The 25005-nt window shown below is 42.4% G+C and overlaps 1 protein-coding gene across 1 annotated transcript in view; it reads right to left on the reverse strand.

The window, feature by feature from the left end:
- Positions 1–246: 246 nt before the first annotated feature.
- Positions 247–25005, reverse strand: part of LOC307087204 (uncharacterized protein) — a 37004-nt gene continuing 12245 nt past the window's right edge. The window contains exons 5-21 of the mRNA XM_079752687.1: positions 24629–24769; positions 24260–24354; positions 14681–14821; positions 13830–14164; positions 12862–13531; positions 10147–10341; positions 8056–8315; positions 6401–6511; positions 5623–5781; positions 4850–5280; positions 4455–4554; positions 4111–4242; positions 3678–3764; positions 3188–3286; positions 2412–2453; positions 1137–1169; positions 247–1034 (exon numbers count right to left, since the gene is read on the reverse strand). Of these exons, the coding sequence (XP_079608813.1) occupies positions 1004–1034; positions 1137–1169; positions 2412–2453; positions 3188–3286; positions 3678–3764; positions 4111–4242; positions 4455–4554; positions 4850–5280; positions 5623–5781; positions 6401–6511; positions 8056–8315; positions 10147–10341; positions 12862–13531; positions 13830–14164; positions 14681–14821; positions 24260–24354; positions 24629–24769 (3062 nt within the window). The 3' untranslated portion in view covers positions 247–1003. The remainder of the gene's footprint in view (positions 1035–1136; positions 1170–2411; positions 2454–3187; positions 3287–3677; positions 3765–4110; positions 4243–4454; positions 4555–4849; positions 5281–5622; positions 5782–6400; positions 6512–8055; positions 8316–10146; positions 10342–12861; positions 13532–13829; positions 14165–14680; positions 14822–24259; positions 24355–24628; positions 24770–25005) is intronic.

The following is a 25005-nucleotide window of genomic DNA, read 5'->3' on the forward strand; positions in this document are numbered from 1 at the left end:
ACCTTAGAGATGAGGAAAAACATTGTTGGGTTTAGTTCTACCTCCGGTAGGGGTATCTCAGAATTTGGGGGGCATTGTCACTAGCCTAATAGAATGTACAAGGAGCGCGGAGAATTTGGAATCGCACAAATTCACAATGTGGGAGTGGCTCATCGTAAAAGGTGCTGACAGATAAGACCGTAACGATGTAGCCCCTAAGGACATCCACCTTTGAACGTCTTGTATAATGCAATATAACGAGTTAACTGGGGCATTGAGTCATTTATTTGCAGGCAGGGGAACAAAGACAACATACATCGGTTTGTTTTCTTGAAAGCTTTATGGTGTTCTTTATTACCGGGACAAAGGAACAGAATAAACCAAAGAAAGCAAATAGACCGATGTTTCCCAACCAGAAGCCGACGACACCTTCACAGCGATTCATGCATGACAGTGGAGTCCAAATATATAGCTGTCCTGATCATATCAAACAGGGAAATGGCCATAGAACATGAACTAAATGAATAGACAACATAATCAACACAGCACAGCCCACAATAATCAATACAATGGGCAGGGCTCAATGAACAGCTCTATTTTGACGTGGTATAGGTAGCCCTAGTCTATTCCTTTTAATTAAAAAATACATCTCTGGGTAGTTGTTTATTGGTCTTGAAACCACATAGGTAAAATAACAAATGCCAAACGAAATCCAGGGGAAGATACTAAAATAACATTTAGGCACATTCATCACAAATGTTTTTGCAAATACAGTGTGAAACCACATTCTTTTTCATTTTCTGTCTGTTCTGAATGATGCCAGAATTCCTTCCATAGCAACAAAAGCACAGTGTTTGGAGTATGATTATGCATCACATTCTCTGCGCAATCATTAACCTGCTATACGGCGGAGACGTTCAACCATATACACTCCATAGCCATGAACTATAAAGGGCGTGGCATGCAACATACTCAATAGAGTAGCATTGGCCTTGCATCAAGAGAAATCCACAGGAGACTCCCGTCACACCGCAGAGTTACCCCTCTTCTTGTCTCTAGAAGAGAGACAGACGAAGATACAGGGGGCGTCAAATGGAATTTGTAGTTTAGGTATGGGAGGAAGTATTTACACGCAAGCATGCATCCATACGGCTTACTTGTCTGCTGATCGCTGTAGTTCTTTATCCAGTCTGGTTCACAGGTAGTGTGCGTGTGTGTGTGTGTGTGGGGGGGGGGGGGATGTACAGGATTAAAAGAGTCAGTAAGTGGGAGATCCATAGGTCAATGGAGCAAAATGCACAACACATGCAGCAATCTGGCTCAGCATCTCTACAATACCAGAGGAGTGTTAGTAGAGACAAAATAGACAAGAGTAGAGTTAAGTATGCCATGGCATTTAGTATGAGTATAGTATTTAGCATAGAAAGTAAAGTATATTTAGTATCAAAATAGAGTATAGTATTATGATAGAGAGTAAAGTATAATATTTAGTATAAAGGGTAAAGTATAGCTTAGTCAGTGTGCCTTTGTTTCAATCAGTTTTATTTTTAAATCCAGTTGAACAAAAAAGCAACTGGAATGTTTTCTTATTCAACCAGCAGAACAGAGTGCATATCAGCCCCAATTGCCTTTTCTTTTATGCCTTCCAAATTTGATGCATGGAGAAAACGGCGAGGGGGAGTATGGGCCTTCATTCATATGCCATTTTCCATCAACCAATTTATCTATAAAACAAGGTAGTCTACTGATAATAGGTTACAAGTCATAGATTATATATCTGATAGGTGGGGAGGTCGGCAATGCATGGAAGTAGGGATGCGAGTGTTACAGCAGCTGAGACACGGGGTATTGTATTGGTTCTCGATGTGTGGCGGAAAATGGTGATGCACTGAAAAGATTGCCTATAAAAGGGGAATTGCATGGGCCTTCATTCTGATGCCATTTTCCAATAACAAATTGATCTATAAAACTAGGCAGTCTAATGAAAATAGGTTACAAGTCATAGATTCTATTTCTGATAGGTCTATCATTTTTCAGATTATTTTAAAACACAATTATACCAATCACAAAAAAGTACCATAGGGAATGCCAACCTACAAGTTTAACATAACCAGGCTTTTATCTTGAAAGTACTTAAAGGCAAACAAGGCTGATTCGCTTTTTGCTGGTTGAATAAAAGAAATTATCGACCTGCTTTGTGTTCACCTGGTTTTAAAATTCTACCAATATTCACGGTCATCTGTAAAAGAGTCACAACGTAACTCATCGCATTCATTTTCCCGAGCCAGCAAGCATTAATGTGTAACTCATTGAGGGAATAAGGGGATAAGATTAAAAGGCAGGCTTTAGGGGAAATTGTTAGTCAAATCAGATATGGAGCACAAACTAAAAGCACAGACAAGGGCAACCGGAACACACGTTCAATGATTTACCTCATGCATGCAAATGTGTGTATACCCCTCTCCTCTTCGTACCTTGGAGGAGAGTCGGAAAGCATCAGCATGTCATACCTCCAATATGAATAATTAATCTTATAATGGGATAAGTTCATCCATCTTGCATTTTCTCTTTTTCCAGTTGAGCCATGACATGTTGGCAAGTGACTTTAACCCTATTAAAGAGCAACTTGAAGGTTGACATCCCTGTGTTGTGTTATTGAGTTTTTTTAGTTTAGCTGTGTGTGATTGTGACTGATGCGCCTATTACCCATGTACCAAAGAAAACACCACTCTGAGCGGAAACTAATAGAAATTAGCAGAAGATCTGAGCTATCTCCCTAGCTCAAAGATATAGTTACCCCACCCAGCGCCTTCAGCTGTAAAATTACCTTGTTGATCGAAGCAAGCAACCAAATTAAGTTTTAATGTTGGCAAGATTTGAGAGGTGGAGGGTAATGAAGAAATTTCTCAGCTTAGTATTGACATGACTCTAGGGGTTAATCTTTAGCTACTGGCGGTTATTGAGTTGTTGTTTATTAACCTGCAGAGTAAATGCCAGCAAATGCCAGCAAATCTTACAAATTATTACTTCTTCAGGAGGTGCCAACCTGCAAGTTTATTTTTTACCTTAACTTTTTGAAAAATATTTCTACCATGTAGGTCTATGAAACCTTTGACAGTACATTTAAACATACCAGCAACTTACTCATTTCACAAATAACTTGACCAATGCCTTGATGAGAATAAAATAATATGAGAGTTGGACTGACCTGACAATACTCGCAGGAATCTGCACATACTCCATGGGAACCATCGCCCACAGCTCTGCCAGACTGTGCACAAATTTGATCTTACTGCTGAACTTGTAGCTGAAGAAATAAAACAACAGTTAGAAAACAAATATTGGTCTGTTTGAAATAAACAATGCATCATGATGCTATCCTTTGGTTTGCTAATCTTTATGATGGTTATTTGCATAAGGATTCTTTATTCAATGAGGTCAGCATTTGGTCAGCAAGTATTTCCGCTATTCATGCTTGTGAGACCATATTGCTTAATACAGCATTGCGGATACATCATAACTCACTCAAACTCCAACTAACATCTATTTCTATGGAATAGATAATCTGTAATAATCTATACTCCAATAATCTGTATCAAATTCTAGCGAGTGGAGGTTTGGAGAGCACTTCCTGCTAGACGATCTACCTAATCTAAATATCTCACTTAGTTTGTACAATGTAGGGAACTTGTTGAGACCTTATGAAGGGTCGGGTCAGACCCAGTACAGTGCGTATGAACCAGGAAGGATGCACAATTATGAACTGCTTCAGATTCTTCTTCAGCCTATGGGAACAAAAGTGAAAACATAATTTAAGTATTGGTGTGTGTTAGATGCTCACACCCTGCGTTAGGTAGGGTGTCCACAGCAGGAAAGTAAAAACAGAAGGAATGCTCATTAAAACTGACATATTATACTACCAGGTGTGAGTGCGATTAGCCATTACAAGCCTTTTTGAAATTCGGCCTCTTCTGACATCACTAATGGGCGTATCCACCTAGATGTACACTGGATAGTTCAGTCTACCAGCCTACCCAGTGGACTGTAGCAAACGTTGCTCATCTATCAGTCATACATCTAGGTGGACACGCCCACTTGTGATGTCAGAAGAGGCCGATTTTTGTGGGTTACCTCCTGTCTATCATCTGGTAGCACTTCTTCATCCAGCTGAAGCCAGGCATTCTCCGGCGCGGTGTGGCTCCATTTAGATAAACAACCATATAGTCCTCGGCCACCATCAGCTCCAAAGTACCAATGACATACCTGTACACACAAACACACACAGACCCAATACACACATACACACACATAGACCCACATACACAGACACTTGATTTACCAATGAAGCTAGGTAAATAGCATTTATCTTCAAAGAAAATAGGGTGTTTGACATTTTGGGGTCTTCTGACAAACAGACATATGCAAAGTCTATTGTATTTGTCAGTAGTATTTTTGGGTTTTGAAAAATTTCTTACAGGAAAAGATTTTCCATGACATAGTTGTAGTTTTCACAGTTACTATCTGGTAGGAAGCAAGCTGCAAAGACAATGATGGCATTCTGGTCACCATAGTAACCTGCAAAACAAAAAACACAATGTGTTCAATATTTGCGTGCATGTCCACAAGAAAAACTCAACTTTGTGCACTAAAAAAAATCCTCCCACTTGGCACGGCCGTCTCTGTGTGTATGTCTGTGTGTCTGTTTGCGTGCGTGTGTGTGGTGCGGGTGTGCTAGTTCAATTCCCAGGGCATGTGACGCAGTGTCTTATCCAACCCCAAGTGGATTCGACTCTATGCCATGTGAGTCTGTGCGTGTGCGTGTGCGTGTGTGCGTGCGTGCGTGTGTGCATCTGTGCGTGTGCGTGTTCACCTCCATGGGAGACGACCCTCCTGTATGGCTCGATGCACTTCATGTCCACGCGATGCTCCTGGTCTCCGATCGCCACGCTCCTCCACAGCAGGCTGTCTCGGCGCTCCTCCGCCGCACTGTATTCTGGGATGGGTTCCTGCGTGCCCGCCGCTGTCCCGCCTGCACATGGGTGGGCATGGAGGGGTACACTGCTATTTCCAATCCTCCCAAAAATAAAAAAGATAAGAAAATAAAAAAATGAACAGTGTTGCGTAATCGTTAGTCTCATAGCGTACTTGCCTAAGTCATATTCGAAGGTGCATCTTTTATTTAGCGTCAAAAAGTCAAATAGATGACTTAGGCAGATAGTGATTACGAAATGTAAAAAGCATTCTGATTGGCTTAGGATATATCCGATCAGGCACAGTAAATCAGCAGCGCTAGGAGAGTAGAGTTAGATTAGATATCACAATTTGACCAAAATTTGACTTAGCAATTATGCTATGAGGCTAAGGATATGCAAAAGATATGTTGCAAGATGAAGTAATATTTTGTAAATGTGCCCATTCTGACACCCGTTGCACTGGAAGGAGGGATGAGTCTCTCTTTCTGCCTTCCTTCTCAAGGTTTCTTTCACAATAATTAAGCGAGTGTTTGATGGATCACATGTATCATCATATATGGCAGGGCCAACATCACAGAGTCTGCATCACAGAGCCTATATCAGCTTTACTTGCTCTATTTATATATATATCAGATGGTCAGGTCGAGTCACATTGTGAAGCAGAGCAAACCAAAGGAAGAGGCTGAGACTACTGTCCACGTCACCGGTGTTGAGCTTGGGAACAATGTCGCTTTCCACGGCGTCGTCTGTGCTTATGGCGTCGTCCGAAGGGAGAGACCCCTCGCTGTGGTCCAGTGACCCGTCCATGGGCGGAGCTTCTAGCTTCCCCCTGTGAGAAGACCCTGGGGACAGTTCCAGGATGGAGGGCAGTTCTTTATATGACGGATTGTGAGGGTTTTAATGGAGTGTATATATATATATATATATATATATATATATATATTATCATAAATCAAATACATTTCGGCCCATATCAATCTTACCCACAGGCTGTCAGTAAGGGGTTAATGTTAGAGTGCTCATGGAAAAGTGCACATAGGCTTGTCACACAGGTTCTCCACACAGTCATATTTGAAGGTGCATCTTTTTATTTAGCGTCAAAAAGTCAAATAGATGACTTAGGCAGATAGTGATTATGGAATGTAAAAAGCACTCTGATTGGCTTAGGATATATCCGATCAGGCACAGTAAATCAGCAGCGCTAGGAGTTAGATTAGATATCACAATTTGACCAAAATATGACTTAGCAATTATGCTATGAGGCTAAGGATATGCAAAAGATATGTTGCAAAATGAAATAATATTTTGTAAATGTGCCCATTCAGAAACCCGTTGCACTGGAAGGAAGGATTAGTCTCTCTTTCTGCCTTCCTTCTCAAGGTTTCTTTCACAATAATTAAGGGAGTCAGACAAGTTCTCCAGGAAGTGTTTGAAAGAAATGTTTTTACAGTTTCTTGTTGGCATATTTACCATCTTGGCCTTCCCCCTCATCATCTTGATCGAAGCGTTCCTGCCCTGTTTTCTGAATGGATGCAGCATAGTCTCCGTGTTCAGAGGATCTGTTAGGAGGGGCAGCGATGCACAACTGAGCCACTAAACAGAACAACACGGCCAACACCACCACGGAAACAGAGACCAGGAGAAAAAATATCGCCACGAGCAATCCATAGATTAGCATCTATAAATCAACGAGGATCAATCTAAAACCTAAACCTAGAGCGCATTGAACTCACATTTTGCTCAGTGGCACGGCACTGTGAATTTATGAAAATGTGTAAAGATGGGAAGAGATTGAGAATGACTGAGAGAGACGTAATTCTTTTCTGCTTGGGATGTGGGCTACAGAGACAATGCAGAGCAGTGTTAGTGCCCATACTGCCATGGACTGGTTGTTATTGTCTACTTTTCAACTCCTTTTGAACCTTTGAGCTCAAGGCTGAAATTACATTACTGTGTATGAAGACCAAACAGCAAAGCAACTAGCACTTGTTCTATCAGATGTAACTAGTTTATATTTCTGCCACTAAATACGATGTCTTCAATTCCCCCTATTATACTTTTGCGACTTTTATGATCTATAAACGTTGTTATAATGATTTATAGTCATGTTTAACCATACTTAAGTGTCAAATAATGACGTACATGCATTTAGTTGTATTCCCTGCTGACCGTCTGGGGTGGCTGTGCAGAGCGCTAAACACTAGGGACACCGGTCGCAATTCACTTGTTAAAATTTCCGGGATTTATCTACATAGAACAATCCGGATTTTCCATGTATGGTAATGCTGCAACATGCTCTTCCGGAATGTAACCAATCATAACGGAGTGGGGTTGGCAGGAGGGGGGCGAGGGGGCGGAGAAGAACAAAGCCGGGACAGAGAATGCTGAAAGCCCCAAGATGAGAGGAAGAGTTTCCCGAAAATCTACATCGTTTTTTGTGCTGTGATTCATGTCAGGTTGCTCTTCAGGAGTCATTAATAAGAAATTAAGACCAGAAAAGTAGTATAATAGGAGATCTTTAAATATTTTAACAAGAAAATGATTAGTGATTTTTTTATTTAAGTGATACCAAAACTAAACTTCAAGTTAACAAAGAAAACAAATTCAATTAAAATGATTTTGAGATGATTGAAGAGAATTTAAATTCACATAAATCACAAGTTATAAGCTATTTTGATTCATTTATTCAAACCTGCTCCCTTAATGAACAGTGGATGCCTTCGACAATATAATGTCTATAAACTAAACAGCGTGGCTCCCCTTGAGTTTAGAAATAGTTCACTTGATAAAAAACCTCCAAGGTTAAACAACTGTGTTAAAAGCTTAGAAGGTGCAGTTTGGCAGAAGGGCAGTGGAGAAATAGGTTAATTGTGATATTTAGAAGAAATAGCTTACATAAAAAACTTCATTTTTCAAAAAATTTAATCCAGACCATTAGGGGTTGTTGGTTTTATATATATATGTATTGTGTTTCTTGTCCAAACACAAACTTGTCTGTGTGCGTGACAAGAAACACAACAAACAAGAGACACAATGCATAACCAACATCAACATTTGTACATTGTTTTGTTACCAATCAGTTCATGTATCTTCACTCAGTCACCTTGTCAGCAGGTACTGGGTGCCTCCCTCGCTCGCAGGCCGGCCGTGGCCATCACCCTGGGGGTCAGGAGCAGGTGGATGAAGCGGCAGGCTGGGTTCACATCCCCACTCCACCAGGCTGTCTGAGGTATCCTGCAGCCAGTCGACACTGCTGCCAGGGTCGCCATGCCTGTCGCCCTGGCTATCAACTCTCTGGTCGGTGTGGTGGTAGTTGTAGCCATGTTTGGCTTGACACTCAGTGGAGCTTGCGTCTCTCGTCCACTGGTACAGAATGTTGCCGGAGGGCGGTAGGGCGAAGGCCTGCGCTGTCCCATCCATGTGCCTTGGTCGGGGGGTGCAGGTTGGGGGGGGGGGGGGGGGGGGGGGGGGGGGGCAAAACACAGAAGGGGGGGGGCAAAACACAGAGACCCAATCGTTAATATAGGTCATGAACTTTGTCACCTCACACAATGCAAGCAAGCATGCAAGTGGTGAATTGACTGCCATCTATAGATCAACTGTATCCTGTAGAAACAAATGATGTGTGTCAGATAACCAAATCATGGGGTTCAGACTTTGGAAGGGTTAGGAGTTGTGTCTAATTCCAATTGTCCATAGATCAATCTACAACATTCATTCCGAACGGTCTGAGAGAATGAATTGTGCAGGATAATCGATTTTTATATAATATAACAATACAATATAATAATTACACAGAGAACACAAACTGTGCTTATGAGTCTTCAGTCTGGTGAACTCACTACAGTGCAAAAATGGGGCCTCTTGAAGACTAAACCTAAGATTCACACACACACACTCAGACACACACGCACACACACACACACACACACACACACACACACACACACACACACTTACACACATAAAATCATTGTTATGCATATGCACGCACGCACGCACACACATACACACACACACACAAACAAAAACGCCTTGTGCAAGAACTACGGGGAGCTGTATTCATTAACCGTGGTGGGATTTACAGCTGTAACGAAGCAGGTAATGCATATTTAATGAGGCATGAACAGATTTCAGAAGGCACACAGGGCCTCAGCTCAAAATACCCCACCCCACACACACACAGGCACAGACATGCTCATCAACGTTTAGACTTTGACAATCAGAAGCCCAACATTTGAAAGTAGTGTTTACTTTAAATGTTATTTGTTCTCCTCTGTTACTGTTACCTGTTTCCGTCACACACACCTGCTGCACACACACACACACACACACACACACACACACACACACACACACACACACACACACACAACACACACACAAACATGCATGTGCACACAAAAACATTTGTGTACGTATTCTCCCTCTCCCTCCTGCCTTACACACTCCTCCAACACCCGATTGGCCCTCGGGGGGTCCTGGTGATTCAGTTTCCTCAGGGTGAGAAACACACACTGCAGAGAGCTCCAGGTCTGAGGGAGGCTGGGATAAAGGCCAGAGCCTACTTGCAACTTGGGGCTTGTCAGTTTGTTAATTCCTGCTCTGAAATCACTAGATCCTGAAATTACATGTTTAAGTCACTTTCGATAAAAATCATTCCAAATTAATTAAATCTAATTTATTTTGTGGATTTTGAAGCGAGGCAAATGCATTTTATGTTTCAGTGTGTACTGTATAGTAAAATGTATACATGTCATGTTTGGTAGAACATGAATAACATAAATTAGAAATTAAAGTTCACACCTTACCTTTGACTTTGTGAGTAACTTGAACTGTCTCCGATTTCCTGATCTTCGGATCCATCGAAACCATGGAGCGTTTTCGGCTCTTTGGGTGAGGAATACTCTCTGCTTTGAGAAGTCACCCCCCATGTAGACTCCATTGTCTGCACAGCAAGATGCTGAGCAGTACACTTTCCCCCCATAAGGTCCTTTGTGAGCCCCATGCATGGCATTTGAAGGTAACCTCCCCCTTCTCTCTCCTTCCCCTGTCCTTCGGTCCGAAAGGAAGAGACAGGAGGCCCTGAATTGAAATCCTCCCCATCCTCTTCATCACAAACCTCCTCCATAAGATCCCCGGCAAAAGGGGACCCAGCCCAGGCTCTCTCTGCTAGGTGACCAGAATCGCTCACCGGGGTGCTGATGTAGGAGCTGTTGTGGGAAAACGAGCTGTGTGTGAGCTCAGGGGATGGCTGCTCTGAGTGGTTTGAGGGCATGTCTTTTTCTGCTGTAGGTTCCTTCCAACCAAATTCCACCCCCAGCAGAGGAGGACAATATGGAGTAGCCGAGGGAGACTGGATCCCATCGTCAGAATCCTCCATGGATATCTGGGAATGGACGTAAACTTCCTCTCTGGTTTTGAGGAAGTGATCGGACGGATGTCTCAAAGAGGATGACATGCTTCGTACCACGTAGTTTGACTGGCAATCTGAAGATTCTTCCGCAGCCTGCAATAGGCTGCAACATGACGCCGTTAAGTCCTGCTCTAGGACAACTTCGGGGGGTGTTTTTGCAAAGTTTGGACCAGTAATTTCTGGAATAATGAAATCTTCAATGGTGTTATCTATTATTGTTGGACAATGCTCAGTGCTTGTAACATGTTGAGTGGAGCTGCACATATCTGTAGCCAATTCAGCTGCGCACTCAAGGAAACTAATTCCTTCTTTTGAACAGGGCTGGTTTGTGGTGTGTTCATCATGTGAACTTGTATCCAAGGGCACCACATCACAGTGATTCGAGTGGGTGGGTCTAGCTGCTACAGTTTGCAACATGAAAGCTTGATTCTCACATGCACCTGAACCGTTTTCATTTTCGGTTATCGTTTGTTTTTGCCTGCACTGTTTCCTGATTTCTTGGGCTTTCAGCAGTGTGGCAGCACATGAGAGCATACTGAATGTCTCCATAGACCTCTCTGCATCTCCCACTGGCTTGGCACCACCACTCTGCCAAGCCCTGCTCAAACCATTACTCTGCCCCCCCTTGCTCTCCGTTACTGACCCAGAGACCACAATGGACTCCATCTCCAGGCCTGAGGAAGAATCTCCATCTGAGTTGGACCTGAGTTCATCTATGCTACTGAGGAGAAGGCTGTCATGACTACATCTCAGTACGTCCCTCTCTCCCCCAGAGCTGGGGCTTAGGGACATTGTTTCCACAACTGCAGCCTCGACATTTTCTCTTGTTTCAACGTGAGGTTCGCCATTTCTTTCAGTGACTGATACATCATGAACACGGGCAACTGTCGTTTCTAAATCAAGTGATAAGTCACTGTTCATGGTCGATTTGTTACTCCCAGCAACATTTGGGAGGGTTTCCCTATCATCTTCGTTTAGGGAAACTATTTGTTGAGTGTGTATTTGAGCAATAGCTTGAGAATCTTCTGGACTGAAATCAAAACTTTCTGAACTGTTGCACAGGGGAGAATCATTCACTAGAATGAATGGGGATTGAACAGTTGATTGATCTTCAGAATCAAATCCATTGGACGTCTTCTTCAGTGCATCTTTTCCTTTGTTAACATTTTCAGACTGATTAGGAGACCCAATGCAATCAAACTCGTTTATTTCCTCAAAAAGGAACATCTGGCTTTCTGAACGATAATTTTCATGGAACGGGGCAGACTGTTCGCAGTGTTCATCCCCCTTTTGTGATTCTTGAGGTTTGACAAAAGCGATAAAAGGGCTGGATTCTCCATCTAACTGTATCATGTGTGTGCCAGGACTAGCATAGATTTCAGGAGAGGTTGGGGCAGTCCAAGCACTAGCCCCTACATTATCATACTCTGACTTGGATGTGACCATTTTAGGGACAGGCATGGCCCAACTATCAAGGTTTTGGTCGCTCAAAGTCAGATTTTGCTGATCTTCTGCTGTCATATCCTGCTCCACAAGGTCACTCAAAGTATAACTAACCTGGCCCTTACCTCCACTACCCACCTCTTCTACGATTATTTGAACACCCTCTTCTGCCACTAGAATGTTTGTGTGTTTCTCCTGATATACATGCTTCTGATTTTGGACTTGTTGGTTCATATGTGTGGCAGGTGCATATCTGGATGTATCCTGTGAAAGCCCAGAGCCTTTTCCTGTTTCTGGTGCATCTGGACTTGTAACTGAAGAAGTGCTATCTTCCTGTATGGTGGTGTTCCACATCACCATGCCAAACTCAGTGTATCCCAGAGGGCTTTCTATTAAAGCTCCATCCTCAACAGTGGAGACCGGGCCACTATTGAAATCAGAGAGTTCCGGTAGGTTTTCAACATCGGGGGTGGTGAGAGGTGAAAGACTGTCATCGCGGATAGTTGTATTCCACATATCTAGGGACTCTGGGTAGGAAGTTGTCGTTCCGCTATCAGATTTGATAAAGCCCTTCTCAGCTGAGTAAGACCAAAAATCTTTCAGTTCGGTCTGTCTCTCTCCTTTCCTTCTATGCATCCCCTCATCATCTTCTTTTGAGCTCTCTGGTGTAAGTGTGCTGGGCCACTCTCTCTTTTTGGCTACAGAGAACAGTTTTTCCTGAACTCCAGCAATACATGACCAAATCAATCCATCAGTGTCCTCGACTGGGGGCGTCAACTGCAAATCAGCTAAAGTAGAAGTATCCAGTGATTGTGTGAATCCTGAGTCCAGGTTCAAGGTATTGTCTGCATCTATAATCATACTTAGTTGAGGTTTTAGTGTTTTATCCTCCCGGTAATTTGATATGAGAACCTCGCTTGAACCTTTGACTCGATTTGCTTCCAAAATGTTCCCCACACTCTCAGTCTGGTCAACATTATTTAAATTTGACATATTATCTTCGACCATGGCTTGCTCTACCACTGATTTGAAGCCAAATTCCTCCCATACCTCTGACAAAGAGGAAGTAAGGATTTGATTTGGCTGATGGCCAGTAAGCCTCTCATCCTTATCTTGCTGGATGTCAGAACAATGGCTTGGTGGGCTGCTTTCCACCAAGCTATTCAGGAGGGTGTGGGAAACTTCAGTTTCATGGATATCACCACAATGAAACTTTGTCTGTTTGGCTGATGATGTTGCATCTTCGGATGCAGATCCAAATTTAGGAGCATAGAAATCAACCAAACTCAGCTCCTCATATTCTGAAAGACTGGAGCTTTCCGCTCGACTAGCAGCTCCTGTTTCCCCCAAGTTTTCTAGGGACACCTCTGCTGGCAGGGTCGAGTTACTATTGTGTAAAGGGTCAAAATTAAACAGTTCCAAGTTATCGCTCCGGTTTCGGCTTCGCCGTTGCTTCCTCCTCTCAGGTGCAACGGGTGTGGAGAGGGTTGAGAACCCGAGGGGGGAAGGGTTTCTGAAGAACGCTTGCCCAGGTCCTGCCGTCGCCACTGCCCCAGCCATATTCTCACCGATTGGGCTGTCGTCACTCAGGAAAACAGAGCCCTCCTTGGAGGAACGGCTACTGCGGATGGTGGCCATACCGCTGTCTGGGCTCACCAGTTCACCAACTCCTCCTCCGACTCCTGCACCTCCTGAGTCTCCTTCCTGGTCTGCCATCTCCCTAAGCGCAGCAGGAGGCATGAAAGTGTTAAGCCTAGCAGTTACAGTCAGACCTTAAACTACAGTAATACACCAGCCATTGGATTAGATTGGTTAAGATAAAGAGGGGAATTCCCTTATTGGGGCCACCTGGCACTCATTTCACTCAGCCTGGAACCTCTATTTTAACGGTGGGATTTGTGCATTCAAACAAATAAAACACTGAAGCATAAACACACCTCGGCTGATGTATACCATGCTTTGATAAGTTTCATACTCATTGAGAGCTGAATCGTTAATAATTAATTAGACATAATTACCTTGCAATGGAGACTTCGTCTGCACATGTTCTCTCTGTGTCCGAGCCATACATGTCTGTTATTCCTGAAGAGCCTTGGGAAAACTCAACGCTACCGGCTACGCCCTCTGTGGAAGAGGTCCTGCTGCTGGGGTGGCAGGCCAACACAAAGCTACGCCGTTCAAAAAAAGCCTTGAGTTGGCTGCGGAGCCCTTCCTCCAGCTCAGCGGCCATGCAGGCTGAGGTGAAGATGTCTCCTGGGAGATGGTAGACCTGCAGACAGCCTTGGATGAATTCCTCAGCCTCCAGCATCACAGACTGGGGACAGATCGAAGACTCCTCCAACTCACAGCATATCTGCAATTTCAAAAATGCGCTGTGTAAATAGCATGGACAAGTCAAATGTAACAGTATTAAATGATTGAGCACAAGGCTAAGAGCGGTGCTTCGTCTTTACTGTACCATAACCACTTCTGACACCAGCGGTCAGAAAATGTCAGCATTGTTTCTGATAATGGTTTTTAGAAGCTTTAATCAAAAATCATGTACACATACAGATACAGGCCTAATGAGCAAGTAAGTAAGGCATCTTCAAGGATGTGTTCTGGCTGGATGGGAACAGCAAGAACTTCAAACCCAAATCCACTAGACCTGCCATCTCAGGTTTATTTGAAGATACATTTTATCAAAGCAAGTAGACCATATGTCACAAATAAATATCAATTTTCTTATTTAATCCTAACGATTTAGAAAATGTCACAGTGAATTCACATTTGCTATTAGATTATTTATCTTGGCATGACATTCTTGGCTCACTCTGATAAGTAAACATGTCCTGTAAGCTTTGTACGACACAAGTGAGAATTCCTTTACCTGATTCAGAATGTCGCTGTTGTCTGAATACACCAGCACCATTGGGGGTTGAGGTTGATCTGTGTACTTGACCACAACCAGGCTGTCATAGGTATGTCGATGGCAGAACGATTTTAACTGGTCCAAGTATCCATACCAGTCCTCAAAGAGAAAGGGAGACAAAGAAAGAGTATGTATATATAATGAAAGAACATAACAATAAAATAATGAAACAAAGAAGCATAAAACAGAAAGAGAGATACAAACAAATTATGAAAAAGACACATCAGCAAAACTTTTAAACATTTTAATAACATCTTAATAGCTTTTGAAACATTTCCTGCCATTTTGACTATAGCTGAGTTGGAACTTTGTAGGACCCCTGCCTTCCATTGTGCATATGCTTTAATTTATTTTTTGGGGGAATCTGAAGTGTTTTAAGTAAGCCATCATGTGTAGCAATGAGAGACGAGCTGTCAGAACGCAGAGAGGGGTAAAGAGACACAATGTGATTTATTGTAGGGAAATTATCTATTTGCTCTTAACAGAGCCACCATGCACAGATTATGGTAATTCAATGACACGGGCCAAGATTGATGAATGAAAAGTTACATTAATTAATTGTTTTGTTTATCAAGGGAAGTTCCATTTTTTTCTGTAAAATGATTAACAACAATGGTGCGTCAACCTTAATTTGCGAGGCAATGTTGGCAAGGCAATGCTCAAAGTGTTACTTTTGAAAGCAAATTTGCTAGATTAGTCTTGAATTGTTCTTAATGTCTTGTTTGCGTTTGGTAATCATGAGTTCTCAAAACTTGTATGCTGTACATATTTAAAAGTTTAAATGTTAAAGTAATTTTGATAAATAAACTTAACTTGCCATCACATCAATATAAATGGTGTGTGTATAACTGTAATCTACACACAAATTCAATTAACTTGTCGAAAATAACCTTTAGGGATTTAGCAACTATATAGGCACAATTTACATGAAGACATTAAATAAATACCCTTTCATAAATGTATATTGTTTGCATCTAACATATTTACAAACACATTAAATATAACATTTAAACGAAAATCCAATATTAACTCATATGTATGATAGTACATATAGTTCAGAAGGTTCACATATATCTTCCTATTAGCAATTAGTGAGTTTCTTTGTAGTATTGGTGTGTGTGTGTGTGTGTGTGTGTGTGTGTGTGTGTGTGTGTGTGTGTGTGTGTGTGTGTGTGTGTGTGTGTGTGTGTGTGTGTGTGTGTGTGTGTGTGAGTGAATAACTGTATGGGTGCATGAAAGTGAGTGTACTTGGGTGATTGTACGTCTTGTCTGTGTGTCTTCTTTGTACGTGTTTGTGTTCAATTTCAAATTTGAGTGTGTTTTAAACATGTGTGGGTGTATTTGTTCAAACGAGTGTGTGCATGTGCGTGTGTGTGTTGGTGTGTGTGCGTGTGTTAGTTTGTGTGGGTCCAGTGGAAATGATGGATGGGCACTGCAGGCATGTATCTGCCCAGGCTGTGTCAATATTAACCTGTGAAGAAGGCAACAATATTCTCTCTCTCTCTGTCTCTCTCTCTGTCTCTCTCTCTCTCTGTCTCTCTCTCTCTCTCTCTCTCTCTCTCTCTTTTGCACACTCGCTCTCTCCCTTCTTCTCTGTAACAGTCCATCGCTCCCTCTCTCCACAATATGGCTACTGTCAGAGTCAGGGCCATTAATCCTCTCTCTCTCTCTCTCTCTCTCTCTCTCTCTCTCTCTCTCTCTTACTCTCTCTCAAATGTACACGAACACACACACACACACACACACACACACACACACACACACACACACACACACACACACACACACACACACACAAACACAAACACATGCATACACACAAACATATAGACTCCAACACACACACACACACACACACACACACGAAGGACAATTTAGCAAGAAAGCTGAACAGAGTGCAGATAACATGCAGAGCGACAGTCTGTTTAGCATTTGGTTCTTAAGTGAGTAAATTACTACTGAGATGGCTCACCCCTCCTCTTTCACAGCGAAATACACATGTTGCCTTAATAATTTAACCATACGTTTGCCATCAAAGCCAGAGTCAAACCATAGACACTTTTACCCATCGTAATGGCAAAAAAATATTATTATTTCTAATAAATACTCATTGAGTAAGACGATTCTAGCATCATTTATACTCAACTGCTCACTATAGCCATATGACCTAGATGAAAAATAAACACATCCCTCACATACTCTGAAAGTACTAAATATATTACAGGGCAGGGATAGCAAATTTGGTAACACAGAATGAAGCTTGGTAAAACGTACTTACTAAATGTATTATTAAAAAAGTCTGGATAATTATGAACACTAAGGTTAACAGCAAGAGCAGACACTCAGTCATCCGCTGAGAACATCTTGGTTTCATTAAGAGAGTCATATTTGCAGCCAATTGAACGGCTTCCTCATGATTCCTGAGTCCGGGTTTATAAAAACGACTGGTCTTTTCAAAATGCCAAGTAGGTCACATTTCCTTTTACACATATAAGTAGGTTGTACAGAAATATATAGGCATATATATAATATATAATATATATTTCTGTAATTATTAGTAATAAGTCATTATTTATCCTAACAGATAAACTCACAGTATTTTTTCTCATCTGAATCATATCAAGTCTTTACTTTTCATCATATTTTTGCCCTCTCCCCCGAACTCAATCTTCCTGTCTCCCTGTCCCTCCCTCTCTCTCTCTCCCTCCTCCCTCTCTCTCCAAATCCCCTCACCCTATCTCTCTCTCTCCCTCTCTCTCTCTCTCTCTCTCTCTCTCTCCAAATCCCCTCACCCTATCTCTCTCTCTCTCTCCCTCTCTCTCCAAATCCCCTCACCCTATCTCTCTCTTTCTCTCCCTCTCTCTCCAAATCCCCTCACCCTATCTCTCTCTCTCTCTCTCTCTCTCTCTCTCTCTCTCTCTCTCCCTCTCTCCCTCATTCTCCAGTTGTCTTCTCTCCACAGGTAGCAAGTCTTTAGCGGGCCGCTCGCAGTTCCCCCAACCTGCTGTCATTACGCACAATAGCCTTAGGTACCAAACTAAGGCCTCATAACTCACACACGCCCCGCGCACACACAAATTCCCATGCAAACACAGTCAAGGCAAAAACACATTTCCTGCTGTCGCCGACATCTCCGGCAAAGAATTAATCAAGCGTTCATCCATTTAGGCTCTTTGCATACCCTTTCCGTCAGAACACAGTGCGCTACGAGAGCCGAGAGATCTTCTCAGGCGATCGTTTCGCCGCCCTGATGAATCCATCAAGCGGAGTTTGATTTATACGTCTGTCTGTGATCACAGCGGTACAGCAACAGCAAATGGGGTGGCAAGGAACGGGCTGACATCACACCCCGCTCGCACAGATATGCACATATGTGCAAACACATACCACACACAGGCAGACACACACAGAACCATGAACACACACACACACACACACACACACACACACGCACAAAAACAGGCAGATAATGCTACTTGTGAAGTTTCTAGAGACATAGTAAAGTAGTGTTTGTGTGTGTGTCTGTGGGTGTGTGTACATGTGTACGTGTGCGTGCGTGTGTTGGTTGGTTGAACGGTTATGGTTTTCTTAAACAGAAGCTCAGAATGAATGAATGGGCCTCCCTGCATGCTTCATTTACTCAACTCCAAGTGCTGGGATTTTGGGGCCTAGGCTGCGAGTCGAGTCTATAAATGTTTTGTTTTGTTTATTTGCTTGTTTGCCTTGGCCCTCAAAGCCCCGAAGACGCACTAGAGGACTTAATAGATAAAGTATGCGATGGTAAGTTAGCCATATAGAAGAATGCATATAAGTTGTGTTTTACATACATGAATAATCCAATGTTAAGGGTTGATTAAGTGTTGACTATGTTGTTTCAGGCAATAATATAAACCCTGCAATTCTACCTATTTTGAAATTTAATCTCCACAAAAAGAGAATAGAATCCTAATTAGTCAAACAAATGACTTCCAAAACTGTAGTCAAATTTTTTAAATTCAGGATTTGAAATCTACATTTCAAAGTGAAAGTCAATGATCACAAACCGTTCATTTTGTTTTGACATATGGGACATATTGCTGATCCCTCGACCAGTCCATAGGAAAGCTGTACCCAGTTTGTGTCATAATGACAAACAACATATTCATTTGGTTTGGAGAACATGCTGAAAATTACACACATATCATGGGTTGCGGTATTGGGTATTTCCAACTCCCTTATGGAAGCTAATGATATGCTTCAATATATAATTATATTGTTTGCACGTTGCGGCATGTTGTTCCTAAATCCCCCTGATCTATGTTTATACATACGGGTTTCCTTTACTGGCAAAGTCTCCCTCAATGTCTTTTTGCATTCCCATGTATAGGATTACTGCTTATGAGGCAAAAGTTTGATTCCCCTTGTATAGGAAATAGCCCATACTGCTCATGAAGGAGCAGTTTGAATCCCCATGTATAGGGTATATCCTGTACTGCTCCTGAGGAAGCAGCTTTGATAATGGTATCGGATTGCTGGCCCATCATTCAAGACCATGGAAAGAGATTGCATGGTTTTTCCTTTTATTCAAATCATCTATAACTGGTTTTATGTGTTATTTGACACCTTTAACTTTTCTAAAAGTTTCAGGCTTCACTGTTTACGTCCAACTGTCAAGATACTTTGAAATTATGTTTTTTTATAATACAAATACGATGATATACCGTTGGGCTACAACTTTCCACTTGGCTGGATCCACGAATAGAGAGAGAGAGAGAGAGAGAGAGAGAGAGAGAGAGAGAGAGAGAGAGAGAGAAAGAGGGAGAGAGAGCGAATAAGAGCGAGCGAGCAAGAGAGAGCGAGTGAGAGAAAGCTACAGCGAGAGAGAGATAGATAGAGATACAGAGATCCAATAAGCACTAAGTGCAAGTCCAATTAGAGGTATTGATGTTCTGGATGCCAGCCATACATTGAAAGTGGAAGAATGGCAGAGGGACAGAGAGAGAGAGAGAGAGAGAGCGAGAGAGAGAGAGAGAGAGAGAGAGAGAGAGAGAGAGAGAGAGAGAGAGAGAGAGAGATGGAGAGAGAGAACGAGAGAGAGAACGAGAGCTGGATAGAGAGAAAGAGAGCAAGAGAAAGAGAGAGGACAAAAAAAAGAGAAAGAATAAATCAGGAAACAGCAGAATGTGAGTCAAAGAAGGAAGATTGAAGTGTGAAAACAGGGCGTTCAAATGAAAATACTGTGTGATTACCCACACAAAGAGGTTATAAAGTAAGGAAAAGCTCATTCAGAATATTTTCCATGTTTTTAATTATTTTTTCATGCATATAATTACATGTCTTTGTAATTATATGTATGATCAATCATTATCTGCTTGGAATCTTATACAAACTATTATGACCAAAAGTCTCTCTGTTTAAATATCCTCAATATCCCACACAGATCGGGACAACCATTTTACTCTCTCTATCTCAAACCCTTTCACTCTCAAATAAAATAAGAAATAATAAAAAATGTCTATGTGGTTGTTCGTTTGTATGTGCGTGTGTATGCGTGTGCCCAGTGTGTGTGTGTGTGTCTGTACGTGTGTGTGTGTGTACGCCTTACTATCTGCTCTTCAATCTTAGTCCCTAGGAGGCCAGCATGCACCTGCTCTCCTCCAGAGGCCCTCATCAGAAAGGCATTTAGAGAGAGCCGTGGCTGGGGGCCCCTTCATTAGCCAGCGTAATTATTTGTGCAAGTGGTGCACGCCACACTGTCCCGACATAAACAAACAGACGGGGCCGGAGGACTGAGTGCAAACAGCGCATTAGAGACAGTCAACATCCACCACAACGCACGCTAGTGGATACATTGAATGGGGATATGCACTGGGGAGACACACACACGCAAAAGCATAAGCACATACTTACGCACACGCACCATCCCATATACACACTCACACACACATATGCTTGCACGCACAGAAGCCTGCAACTAAACACACGCGCACAGGCACACGCACACACGACCACAGACACACACACACAGACATACACACACACACACATGTGCGCACGGATGTTCACACACAAACACGCAAACTGACACACAAACAAACACAGGAAGAGAGTTAAGCAGAGAAAGGAAAAGACAAATAACATTACTCCACTTCAGCATAATAAATCCTTGAGGTTATTACTCAACTTCTGAAGCAACCAACATTTACAAACACTTAAACACACACACACACACACACACACACACACATGAACTCGATTGTACGGTACTGTCCAACTGGAAACTTTAATTGCGTCAATGTCATTCAACACAGCAACACATACAGTTACAGTATCAGCCTCAAACAGGTTTTCCAGGCCTGATCACCTAACAACAATGTAACCTACTGGACATTTTCAAAAGACACAAACTTTAGAATAACAAAAAAAGTGAAACATATATCTATGGTTTACACAGACACACACGCACACGCACACTAGCACACACACTCTCACACACACACACACACACACACACACACACACACACACACACACACACACACACAGACACACACACACACACACACACACTATGAGTACTATTCACATATTCATGAGGCTTTGTGTGGCTTGAGGCTCAATCTCTCCCACAGTTCATCAACTCCACAGCATGAAGCCACGTCATCCAACCTCTGCTTCATCCAACCACTGTTTCATCCAACCACTGTTTAACCAAACTTATTTTTAACCCAACCACTGTTTCATCCAACCCCTGTTTAACCCAACTTCTTTTTAACCAAATCACTCCTTCGCTCAACCACCTTTTAACCCAACTACTGTTTAACCCAACAACTGTTTCAACCAACAACTGCTTCATCCAACCACTGTTTAACCAAACCAGTTTCACCCGACCAACATTTCATCCAATAACTTCTTCATTCAACCACTGTCTCACAACCACATTTTCCCCAAACCAGTGTTTCATCCAACCACCACCACATCCAACACACCAGCCAACGAAGGGTTCATCCAATCACTGCTTCATCCAACTAACTCTATAGTTTAAAGCAGACCATCGGGCACAGAGTCCTATATGTACTAGAGGATAAATGCATTAATAATTATGTACAACCCACCTGTATAGGTAGGCTATGACCTGGGCAGGTCAATATTAAACAAACATATTGTAACAGCTGATTAACTGAGGTTTGGCGCCCGCTATAAAGGCCTAGCCCAATGCTATCACAACAATCATAGTGATATCATTCATACATCATTTTACAACTACCAATAACACTTTGTCACAGACACACAAACACACGCTCATGTGCACACACACTTTGACAAACACACAACACAAGCCATTACGGACTAATTTCATCTAATTTCTTTTTAGTTTCTTAGGGGGAAAGAAGAATCATTTGTGGCATCAACTCTCTCTTCCTCAAACCGTTTTGCTCTCTTCTCAAATACAATTAAAAAATAATATATAAATATATACATATCGCAAATGACATTCATCTTAGTACATTTGAGAGCTGGATCTCAGGTCATTAAGAACCCACCATGAGGCTGCAGAGCTGCAGAGTCCCCTGGCAGCCCATCGGCCCCTGGCCATTTATTCTATATTAAGTCCCTAATGGAGCCTCTCTCCCTCTCTCTCTCCCTCCCTCTCTCCCCCTCTCTCTCTCCCTCTCTCCCCCTCTCTCTCTCCCTCTCTTTCCCCCTCACTCCCTCTTTCAGCTCCTCTCTCTTCCTCTCGCTCACTCTCTCTCTCTCTCCCTTTTCTTCTTCTCCTGACACACAGCATGAAAGCTATGCGCTGGTAAAATATGCACAGAGAGTCCAGTGCAGGCGACACACAAAAACACGCACACATACACACACACACACACACATGCACGCACACAGAGCCATTGAAATGAATGGTTATTTATTCGCTAAACGAGGATCTGGGTGTTTAATGTTCCTTGGACGTTAGGTAGTTTTGGGAGGGAGCCACAGATATACCCCTATGGCTTCAGACATCATTTATTTTACACATAGCCTAATACCATGCGCCGGGCAGCCGCCCACAGAGATGAGCTTCGGGAGAGAAGGAAGCACAAGGAGCTATAAAAGAAATAATGAATTTATTTTTTGGGGGGGGGGGGGGGGGGGACATTAGAGGTTGCACCAGGAAGAATGGTGAGGGTGGGCTTTAAGCACTCTGCGTGAGGATATGTGAGTGTGTGTGCGTGTGCGTGTGTGTGTGTGTGTGTGTGTGTGCCTGTGTGAGTGTGAGTACACGTTTGTGTCGTGAGTGTTTGCGTTTGCAAATGGAAAGGAGAGTGAAAGCGATCTACAGAGGTGGCATGAAACTGAATTTTACCAGGGTAAGTTATCATGTGTAAGTATGAAAATGTGTGTACGTATGTGCATGGGTGTGGGTGTGTATGAGCTTACAAGTGTTCACGCTTGTGTGATATTTTCTTCGTCCTCCAAGTGTGTTTGTGTGTGTGTGTCAAAGTTTAAGGGATACATGACCGCTTTTGGGTTAGGTTTGGTTTGTTGGTCGCTGAATTGTGTGTGTGTCGGTGCGTGTGCGTGCGTGCATGTGTGTGAAACTATGCGTTTAGGCTAGGAGAAAGGGTGTGGACTGTGGGTGGTGATACCTGATTTTGAAGCACCCAGGTGCCTTCATCTCATCTACATCTCATCCAAATGCATAAGAGCAGAGGGGATCCATCCCATCCCAGCACTTGCCCCGCCACCCAACGACACAAGCAGCACTACAGCACAAAATACGCTTCCAAAACATCCATGCCATTAAAAGTTTCTTTTTGGAGGGAACAGTGTTGCCTTGAATCAAACTGTTTAGTTTTCATGGGTGATTCATCATGTGTTTGATGGATGACGAAGAAAAAGAACATTGCTGGAAACAAAAGTGTTTACCTCACTCTTTGGCTAATGCAGCAACACATCACCAACACACACCAGCACTTGAAAACAGCCAGGGCATTCAATACAGGAACCAGGGTTTGGTATAAATGATCGACGACATTAGGGCTTGTTTGGGTTTTTCTGAAGACATTTCTTCGTTTTTTACCAATGACACACAGACATAAGTCATTTTAAATGTTGCTCTATTTAGATTTCGAGTTTACATTTACCATTTGAATTAAATATTACTTTAGATATTTTTTCATCTGAAAAATTTTAGTGAACGCATTTTGTAAGTTCGTTTGTAAGTTACGTAGTGAACGTAATAGCTAATGCTAATTAGCTAGGAAAGCTGATATCTAACATTGCGGTAAACAGCTCAAGATTTTGAATTCTTACCTGATTTATCTGGGGCAAACATGTGATAGTCAAAGTTCTCATGTGATAGTTAACAGTTGCAAACATGAAACCTAATGCATCGGCTACCTAAGGCTAATAAGTGGATGACTAATCAAATCCACTTGACCCCTGAGCAATTATTGTGGCAAGTTTGGAGACAATTAGACTACTGGTGTGCAGTGCAAATCTGAACACACAAACACAATTCAACACACACTGGCTCTCAGATTATAGTAGTGGGATTTAATTCAAATTTACCTGGGATTCCATGGTCATGGATGAGAGCGCTAAGACGAATTCTCCATCCGTGAATTCCTTCAGCCTTTGCGTTAGCTGTTGCTCAATGTCTTTATCTGGTCAAAACACACAAATACACAAACATACAGGAATACACACACACACACGCAGTACACACGAAGACACTGACACAAAACATACTAACAACTATGTGGAACACAAAAAACATCATACCAGAAACAGATCAATGTTCCTTCTCATTCTTAAAAACATGTTTGCTAGTGTACAACACATTTCTGCAGTAGAAGATAAAAAAAAGTACCAGTTAGATCTGGTTATATGTTGGTATAGATTTAGTAATGTATACACTGTATAGAGACAGGTACACACCATGAAGCTTGGCATCCTTTTTGGGGTGTTGAACTGCAGTGACCTCACGCCATTTCTCCAGAGAATGCACCAACTCCTCCAGTTGGGCAGACCGGTGGCCATCTTGGACCCACAACCTCTCCTTCTGCAGCCTCAGAGCCTCTGGAACACATGCAGTAGTACATTCAGTGGGGCAAAAAAGTATTTAGTCAGCCTCCAATTGTGCAAGTTCTCCCACTTAAAAAGATGAGAGAGGCCTGTAATTTTCACCATAGGTATACCTCAGCTATGAGAGACAAAATGAAAAAAAAAAATCTAGAAAATCACATTGTCTGATTTTTAAAGAATTTATTTGCAAATTATGGTGGAAAATAAGTATTTGGTCAATAACAAAAGGT

The sequence above is a fragment of the Pollachius pollachius genome (assembly GCF_949987615.1).
Source record: "Pollachius pollachius genome assembly, chromosome: 1".
NCBI lineage: Eukaryota > Metazoa > Chordata > Actinopteri > Gadiformes > Gadidae > Pollachius > Pollachius pollachius.